This window comes from Rhea pennata, chromosome 3 (assembly GCF_028389875.1).
Source record: "Rhea pennata isolate bPtePen1 chromosome 3, bPtePen1.pri, whole genome shotgun sequence".
Taxonomy (NCBI): domain Eukaryota; kingdom Metazoa; phylum Chordata; class Aves; order Rheiformes; family Rheidae; genus Rhea; species Rhea pennata.
The window spans coordinates 89,096,972-89,106,906 of NC_084665.1; the positions used below are offsets into that span (position 1 = coordinate 89,096,972).

The following is a 9,935-nucleotide window of genomic DNA, read 5'->3' on the forward strand; positions in this document are numbered from 1 at the left end:
CCAGGACCTAAGTTACTCTTCACCTTATTGCTTCAGTAGTTATTTTTCTTTGGAGTTTTCTCTTCTGAATAGCACCATATGCTTTCTTCAATCCTTCCCTTTTCTCTTAAGGACACTTGCAGCTGCGCATTTTCTCCTTTTCCAGAGCAGTTGAAATATTATTCTGTTTTTTTTTCCCCACCAAAATGTCATCGACTTCCTAAACAAAATGTCCTAGGAAGAAATATTTTATATGAAATATTTTAAATTTTCCATGGGGAAATTTCAGAACAGAAAGTTTTCTTTTGACTCATATTTTTCATTTTTGATCATTTCTGAAATCTCCAGAAGTTCAATTTTTTCATTTGGGACTTTCATTGTCCCTTTCTTTATATCCTTTTTCTCCTCTGTTCACTATCTTATGGTGAAAAATGCTATTTATTTTTTTCCTCCATGGTTGAAAAAGCAACAAAGTAAGTGTCTTTCTCCATCTTGCTTTTGAATTATGATCCCTTTCAAAATGAAAAATGTTTTTTCCCAAAACTACTTACAGTCAAAATGCTTTTTAACTGCTGAATTCACACATAGTAGAACTTGATAATCAAAAAATGATGTGAGGAAAGTGTTTTATTAATTTTAAGTTAATACTGTGAATGGTTCTGCTGAAAAGGAGTGTTTTTAAGAGTCAAGTAATCATATGTTGATTGTTATTTGCAACAGTGCTATATTTCAAGTCAATCATAGGGAGTTTTAATTCTGTTCAGAAATATAGGAGGTTAATAGATTGTTTTGCGTGAAATTGCATACATGCTGTGGCCGTTCTTTTTGTGCAATGCATTATCTTCTAATGATATTATACTGTTTTTCCCAAGATAGTCATAGGATTCCTACTTAATTTCTTGCTCTTTGGGGATTATTTTTCCTTCTCCCTAAGTCTCATAATTAACTAGAGGAAATTAAAGTCGCATAGGACTTTACCAACATAAACATTTTATATATGTTCTGTGTCTTTTCTGCTACGTGAAGGTATGTGGGTAATAAAATAAGTACTGCACATTGTTTTATAGTATTTGTAGTACTTAGTAAGGGGGAAATAGTGACTTTAATTCCAAGTTTTTCAATTATAGTCAGTTTTATTTAATATATTATGATTTGTTTAACATTTTAAAGCTAGTTTCACAAAGTCTTTGTTGCTGTCACTTGCCTCAATAAGGTGTCAATTCTTGGCATTTTTTTATAGTAACTGCATGAAGCCTATATACACATATATGTATGCACACACACACGTATATACTGCTTTATAGTTTCAATATTGTTGTAGAATCAAGGAGTGATTCAGCATGGGGTGGTTGCTCATTGTGGCAACAGCACTTTGCTCTCCGTACTCCACAGCCCTCTGGGGCAGAGTAGAGACACTTGATTCCTGACACAGCAGTCTTGCAAAAATATAGGCTTAAGGCTCAATATTTATGCCAAATAAACGTTGTTTATTTTGCAAAGAGGGAGTCAAATTATTCAAGCGCTGACTGCAACAGATTGGTTTGGTAACTTCAGAATATGCTCTTTGTTCCCAGCTGTATGTAACAGTATCCAAAACCCAGTCACGAAAGAGATGCTCTTTGAGTTCATCGATAGGTGCACGGCAGCTTCGCAGGGACAGACGCGCAAGCACCACCTCGACCCCGACACTGAACTCATGCCGCCCCCGCCGCCCAAGAGGCCGCGTACCATAACGTAAGGCTCGGTCGATGGCATGCCTGCAGCTGTGCAGAAGGTGAAACGCGAGCGTGAGGACTGGCAAAAAGGAAAAAAAAAATCTGAATTGCTGTAAATACTTCGGTGGTTTTTTTTTGTTTTGTTTTGTTTTTTGTTTTTTTTTCAAATTCCACATCATGAATGGACATTCTTTTGCAACTGAAAAATTCAGCCGCACGTTGTGGTATCTGAAGATGAAATTTCCAAAGGTTTAGACGAGAACAGTACACGGAATCAATGGAAAGCTGCCTTGTTTATATACAGATATCTTTTCACCTTTAATTTATAATTTCAGTGATTGGGAACTGAGAAAACATTGGAGTGCTGTACTTTTTAGAAGCTGTGTTAAAAAAAAAGTTTTTTTATTATTGTTATTCAACTGGTTGGGATTTGTCATCCATAGCATAATTTATCATAGTTTCCCTGTATTTCTGAGACTTGTGTTTATCAGCAAACAGCAATGTTGTTTGTGCACTGTGTTACTTAAAAACAAGGCCTTCTTAGATTTCACTAATTTTAAAATTAGTTGAGTTTTTGTTGTTGAAATACTAAAAAAGTGAATTCTTCGTGTAAATAGCACCCATCCTTTTGAAAGGAAATGTGCTAGGTGTGTGTCTGTTTTTCTCCCCCTGTTGAGCCTAACACACCAAATGTATTGTGGGCTGATTTTAGCTTTGCCTTTTAAGTTTTTCTGTAGGTAAGGAATACCCACCAAATCCTTAGTACTGAGGTCTCTTGTTATGAGACAATTTCTAGTATAGGGCTTACTTCTCCACAGTGATACCATTGTAAATATTATTAAAAAGTACATTTCACTGTGATATGCAAGAGTAATAAACAATACAATAGGGATGTCTCAGATCCAGGCACAAAATGTTGAAAGAAATGCCAGACGACTCCTGTGCAAAGGAGAAGATAATTTTATTGGAAAAGAGCCATATCACAAGGAAAGTCTCCTGTTTTAGATAACTGCAGGACAAAGATAAATCATTTCTGGAGGTGAGGTAGCATCCAGGGGAACATGACTCTCATTTTCAGAGGTGGAGTAGGCTGTCCTGTGATAGCATCCTAATTCGCTAGCTGACTTTCTCTCATACCAAATGAAGACGCAGATACCCTGATGGCTCTTGCTGCAGTGCGCTGACAGTTGTTTGTAACATCAATTTTGAGAGGCTGCACACTGGTTGTCTAATGGAGGAGTTGCTCTGAACTGGGATTAATCAGAAGCCAAACTAACGTAGATTTTAAAGTTTGCTGTACATCTCACAAGCAGGGATCTGTGTGGCTGTTTATATAGCCTACCTGATGTGTAAGTACAAGTCATCCACCCATCTAGGAGTCTGATTAGTGAACATCAATAATTTGGAATAATAACTAAAATATATTTCTACTTAAATGAATTTTAATGTTTGTAAAGAAAATTAATTCCTGCAGTATTTTTTTTTCCTATGGGAACTAGACTATGCTTTGTAGTGGCTTCTCCAGTTGTTTCAACCTGTTGTATAAATACACATGGTATCATTTAGATGGCGTTTCTAGTGTTTTTTTCTGGGATATTCTGTATGTTTTAGAGAACTGAAGAAGTTAAATAAGTTACTTTTTATACTGTAGTAAAAGAAGTGAGGGGAAAAAATGTGTTCAGCAAACTGTACATACTTTCTGCATATTATCTCTGGAAAAGATGTAATATCACCTATGCAAGGTTGCAAAATATCTCCTAAAAAAGAGCCTTATGAATTTGATGTGAAAACCTATGCAGCCTCTGTGCATCTTGCGTTGAAACACACAGTTATTTCTTCACTTAGTATAAGTATTTTCCCCTAGATTATACTCTTGTCATTGACATTGTCTTAGCATTTTTTGTCATGATCTTCATGATCTATGGTAATTGCAATGTCTATGATGATTACAACGTTTTTAGTGAATTAGGACATTTCATTGTTCTAAGGCTGTAGCCAGATCATTTCCTTTTGTCTCTTTCTGAGTGAGCCCTTGCATCTTGTATCTCAGCAAGACTTAGTTTCTGGTTTACCTTTTGCTTTAGAGCAGCAGCACTACAGGCTGTCTTCCACATGTATTCCTCTACCAAGTTCATGAACGCATTGTGGCCCTTCTTGTTTTTTGACAAGGTCTTTTTCCTATGTTCAGCTTGAAATGAGTATTTTGAAAGAGTAATGACACTGGGAACTGGTTTAGAGCTCCATGTTCGCATTTGACTGTAGAACTCTTCTTGCACTACAGCCTGCTAGCTTTTTAGCGATGTCAGTCACCTGTGCTTTCTGGAAAAGGAAGCTACTGGAGAAGGGTAGAATGAAGAATCTGATGAAAACAAATGGAGTTTCACCATGCTGTGAGAAATTTAAACTCCCTTCTTCTGCTACTAGATACTCGGAGATTGAAGCTAAGAAGCAAAGAAGAGTCTGTGCCAGGAAAATAAGGATAATAATAATAATAAAAAAACCCTCTAACTTGTCTACTCTTTTGTGTACAGCATGAATCCATCCACTGTTTTGTCATTTGTTAAGTACATATTTAAAATCTGGTTTCACTGGAGTTTCCAGAAAATGTAAGTACATTCCTCTACAAACTGTGTATTAAGTATTTTAATAAAGTCAGTGGTTTAAAATACTTCTGCTAAGGACCTGTTTGCTTTCGTGCCCGTGCTTTCCTGGTAACACTGCAAGCAGCAGAGTACTATGTTATTACTATTCAGTCCTCCAAGAAAATTTTCCACAGTTTTCAGAAGCTAGTGTTGTTTCTCTAAGATAGGGTCCCCACCACTCCCAAGCCAGTAAATAATGTCTTTTTTAATCACGATCCATTCTGCTATTTTTAAAATACAATTTGCTCTTCCTACCACTGGAATCAGAAGGAAACTAAAAAGTGTATGAAGTATCTATTTTATGACAGACTAACATGTATAGCTTATTTATTCAGGTGTATCTTAAACTGCAGTTATATCAGAAAGTTGTGGAAGAGGCAGCTTCATAAGTCTTCATTGCCTATTTATCATCTAGCACAACCCTAAAACTGGTGGCACAGGTGTGCCGTGTAAACACTTACTTGGATGAAGTCCTAGACTTAAGAAGTGAGTGTTCAATTCCAAATTCTAACTCTTTCTAAAGTGCATTTTTCAGGAATTAAAAATCCCATCTTGATTTTTTAAAAATTTCCTTCAAATTAAAGTATGTTGAAAATTTCAATCTTCTATATAAGTGTTTTTAGTCTAGAAACAAACCATGTTGCAGCTTGTTTGGTAACCTTAAAGTTCAGACCGCTAAGGTGTGGGGCACGTGTTACAATCCACTGAAGCATTCTTGTAGTGCTTCTCCCAACCATTTCCAGTTTTCCAGTATATGGATGTGAATACCAAACCAGATTTGATATTTCAGCATGCATGAGAAGGTACAATAGCTTCTTTAACCTCCTATTCATTGCTCCACCTTGTATGCATGAAGGTAGGTAGCAGACTTGCCCATCTGGCCACCACGTTGTACTAAGTGGTTCGGTTCAGTTGCTTGTTCTCCAGAGGAGTCTTTCAGAATTGCTGCTCCTCGGTGTAGCAGCTCATTGGTTTTGTGTCCCAGTGGTGTAACTTTATATTTGCATAATGCATAATTGTATATTATGACCTAAGAGTATTCACAAAGGAGTGGCAAGAGTGAGAGCAGAAGTCTAATTTGTTCCTCCTGCTGATGTCTGTCTGTCTCTTCTATCAATTCTTTTCTAATTCTATTTTATTGCATCAAAATTATTGCATCAATCAATCAAATTTATAATCTCATTTAAAATACGAATTAGTTGGTCAAGAGCTATTAATTTTCCATAAACTGTATTGTTTTCCTTTGGACCTCTTTAATCAAATCCTAAATCCAGGCAATTCTCTTAATTTGCACAAGATGAATGTTAGGCTGAAATGCCTTAGATACCTGGGTTACTCCAGTCTTTCTACATGATGGCACAATGTCTGCTTTCACCTTGTCTTGGGACTGCTGCATGTTCCAGGAATCGTTACTTCTACGGAGTTTAGATTTCACCTATACCTCTTTGTTTCCGTCGTCAAATTTCTACAACTCATACGTATAGCATAATGCTTCAAGCTTGTGTTCCTCTGTGACACATACCTAGCTGCTCTTCAAGTTGTCCTGTCATCAGATGTGAGACTGAGTGAAACCCATGGCTGACTACCCATTCATGTTCCATGAGGACAGTGCTCCACCCTAACCCTATATGCTCTTCCCCCTGTGCCTATGATGCCAGCCTTTCAGATTAAAACTTTGATAAATATGGCAGTACTGTCCCTACATGTCATGCTTACGCAGGGAAAGCAAAGCAGACTCTATCAGATGCGACAGTATTCATCATATGAACATGGAGTCTTTCCTCCTCCTCTCCCTCATGACCCTCGTCTCCCTATTTCACGTATAAACAAAGATAAATTCTGCTATCTTTGCATTGACGTGGATAGATTACTTAATGTTTACAGTGAGAATATAGGTTAACTTCTGGTCCCCTGGTGAGATTACATGAACCTTCCCATGAACCTTCCGTGCTGAAAACATGTTCCAGATGGGGCTGAGGCTGGAGGTCTTTTGAGACATTTACAAAACACTTTTCCCCTCAGTCAGAGGCTCTTTTTAACCTGCTCTATTTCAGTCAGTAGTGGTCAGCAGTAGGGGAGTGTATGAGCATCTTCTAACGAACACTACTACAAAAACCTTCCAATGAGGTTGGTACATCCGTAAGCGTGATGATGTAGAAGATGCTCAACAAACTGGATTACAAGAAGTAATCTTTTTTCCAGTGTGGCAAAAAACAAACCAGTATAACCCATTTGTAGTTCTTCTGGAAAACAATATAAAAAATAATGAAGAGTTTTTAATAAAATCAAATTATAGTCATACAACTCCCATGATAGGAATTTATTTAATCAGGAATACTCTGCATGTCCTTTTCTTCCCTCCTTCCCCTCCCTCAGCATTAGTCTGTTGGATTAGAAGAAAGCATGCAAATTGGGTTCAGGAGCATTCAACTATGATACTTTAAGAAAATTAAATTTTGATTAACTCTTCTACACAGAACTTCCTCTAATGTGAGGAGATGATAAGATTATCATATGAAATAGGTCTATATAACAGGTAAGTATGTAACTTTGAAGGAACATTTTTTTTTTATTACCAAAACACATTTCAAAGAGCCTCTGAACTAATTTGGTCATCAAAGAATGGGAAATTTTAATCCAAAGGGCAATAATTCAATTCAAAATGGTAGGATTGTTCAGCAGGAAAGATAGTAGTATTGAAGAAGAAAGTACAGACTCCTATGTAAGACCAAAGCAGGTTTGGGAGGAGATGCTGGATGTTTCCATGGCCTGCGAATCAGCAGTGTAAATGCTGTAATGAGAGTGACTCGAGGCCAGACAAAACCGCAGGGGATTCCACTACTGGTGATACAGGGGTGGCCTGGTGAGAGAAAGGGCATGAAAGGCAGCAAAAGCTAGTATGGTCTCATGTGCTACAGAGGGAGGGAGGTGAAGAGGGGGAAGATTGGGAGGCAGCTGTCACGAGGGGGCAGGGGAGAGCAGACCGCAGTAACACTGAAAAGGCCTCACTTTTTAAATGCAAGGAGATGACTCAGGAGCTTGGGGGTGAAGGCAACAGGGTCTGGGATGAGGAGCAAGTACCTAAAGGTCAGCTAGAAGACTGAGATGAGCTGCCTCCCAAGCGGACCAGTAGCAATGAGGTAGGGCCAGGAGCCAAACTGTATGAGATGAGGGGCTGAAAGAGCAGAGGAGTGAGTACGCCATCTCCCCTTTCTCGAGAGTTACTCTGCTCTCGAACTGTGAAACCTCTGGGGTGCAATCACACGCTCGCCAGTGGGTTTTGCGAGGGCCAGACAACTGAGAAGAGCAGGTACGCGAGGCACGTCCCTGCCGCGCGGCGACACGGGGACGCCTTTGAAGCCGTTAGGTAAATCGGTGCTGTATAAACGCCTGCGCAGTGTTGGAGCGCCGAAGGCAGCTCCCGGTTACCGGTCTTCCTCCTCCAACAGCAGGGCATGTGCTTGGCCTTCCCACCACCTGCGCTGTCAGCAAGCTACGTGGGCAGGGTGAACAGGGCTCCTGGCAGAGCGGGGGCATTACACGCTCCCGCTTCCCCTTGGCCTCGTATCCTGCCAGTAAAAATACACAGGTTTTGCTGATTTAAGCTGAGGAACTGAGCTGGCCCCAGGACTGGGGAGGTATAAAATGAATTGCAGGCAGGTGCCTCTGTCAAGTACTGTTCTGATGAGCTGCAGAGCAAGAAGCCTCAGAAACTGGATGTAAATGCTGCTACGTGCTATCTCTGTTCACAGGGACGGTGAGAGCCCTGGCAGCGCTGTGATGAGGGGACAGATTCTGAGAGGGGCAGCAGGATGGAAAACCAGAAAAAAAGTTTCTCTCCAGGGTGAACAAAACCCTGGCTTGTAATGAGGTAAGATAAGAATAAAAAAAATAATCCTTGTCTGAATTTCCTATGTTAATTTGTTTGGCAGATGACTCTGGTGTGTATTTAAGTACTAACCTTCTCTTTTGGTTGAGTTTACAATCTTATGCAAGATCTTTTTAGTGAAGAAATGTTGGTTTGATAATATGGAGGTTTGGGATGCATGAAATAACTGCTAAGAAAGCACCAAACAGCAAAAAAATCAGCCTCTTCTCTCCTACAGGCAGTGGAAAAACTCACATTTCTGAAAGGCTTTCTGGTCTTTAAAGCAATGGGCTCTTGGAATAATTTACTTTCTTCTGCTATGTCAGTTTGTTCTTTTAAAAGAAAAGATTTAGTATGTTACGGTGGGGTGCTGAAAAATCAATCTGATGAAATCAATGATAATTCTGCTGGCAGCTAATACTTATCCATCTGAGTGAGTGGCCTGCTGGTGTTCTGCAAAAAATAATCTGTGGCAGACAAATGCTGAAATTTGAAGCAGTTGTGTTTGGCTTTGTACTTTGACCATTTGTTGCTTGCATCAAAGCTGTGTGTTCTTCCCCTGAAACTGAGCAGAGCCTGTGGTGCCAGCCGGTTTGGCTACTGGCTGGCTCTTCTTTCTCTGACAAAAGTCAAGGGGAATAACACACCCTGCTTTGGTTCCAGTGTCACGGTTAAGTAATCCTTCAAGAGTGTGTGCAGTTAAATGGGGACAGGGACTCCCAGAGCGCTGGACTCTCGGGTACAGGGGGAGGAGTACGTGAGTGCAGGAGAAAAGGGTGGTGGTGCATCCCCCTTTTGTGAAATATCTCGAATGAACCTTTAGGCAACTGGGAAAAAAAGTTTATTTATCCAGCCCAGTCCCCTTCAGCATTAGTATCAGAAAAAGTAAAAGAAGTGGTTTGAAACTGTTCTTGATCCTTCCTTCTCCCCCAAGAACCTGGCTTAGCAGGGAGCGTATTACACCATGTTCCCAAAAGCTTTGGCCCTGACGGGGAGGAGGCAGAAGCGAGTGCACCGCTGTTCAGGCAGCATTCTAGCTGCACACAGGTAGGTAGGGCTCACCAAATCCCTTTTCCTAAGAAACTTCCAGTTCCATCACATTACCATGCTGAGAGCAGTAGTGAAATCGGGGCAGTGCGAGGGCTGGAGAGCCTGAATGTGGCTTTCCCCACAGCTGTAGAGCAGCCATCTCCGCTCCATAAGCTTGGAGGTTTCCAGAATGATCTTGCAAGAAGATTGCTCCCTGGAGGGGAGCAGAGACATTTGGGTGCAGGTGGACTTGTGTGCATGTGCCTGCTGTACAGCTTTTGGAGCTTCTGCTCCTGTCGCTCTACTTCTGGCTCCCGCAGATCAGAGCTTAGGGCTCTTCAGAAGAGCGATGCAGGTGTTTGAAAGGGATACTTTGGTCTGATGGGGTGGTAGGAGAGCCCCTTTGCTCTCCCCTGAGGGCACAGCTTTATCTGCAGGGAGGCAGGTCATTCCCAGGGCAGCAGGGGAGGCTGACCGAGCACTAATAAGGGGCAAAGAGCAGGACTGAGCCTTCCCCACTAATGGAAAGGGGCCTGCAGTCCATCGGTAACAAATGTGGCAGCCACAAGGGTCTGAGCAAAAGGAAGTCACCGCTAGCTGTAGCTGTGTAGTTAATAACTCATAACTTTTATATCCCTCCAATTTACAGGAGCTACCTAGCTGCTAGCACAAGAGTAGAGGGACGTGTAATGAAGCGTTGTG

General features: G+C 40.6%; 1 protein-coding gene across 2 annotated transcripts in view; it reads left to right on the forward strand.

Moving 5' to 3' along the window:
• Positions 1-4,362, forward strand: part of RNGTT (RNA guanylyltransferase and 5'-phosphatase) — a 196,693-nt gene extending 192,331 nt beyond the window's left edge. For both annotated transcript variants that reach the window (XM_062572774.1, XM_062572773.1), the window contains exon 16: positions 1,554-4,362. In XM_062572774.1, the coding sequence (XP_062428758.1) occupies positions 1,554-1,717 (164 nt within the window). In that variant the 3' untranslated portion in view covers positions 1,718-4,362. The remainder of the gene's footprint in view (positions 1-1,553) is intronic.
• The last annotated feature ends 5,573 nt before the right edge of the window (positions 4,363-9,935 follow it).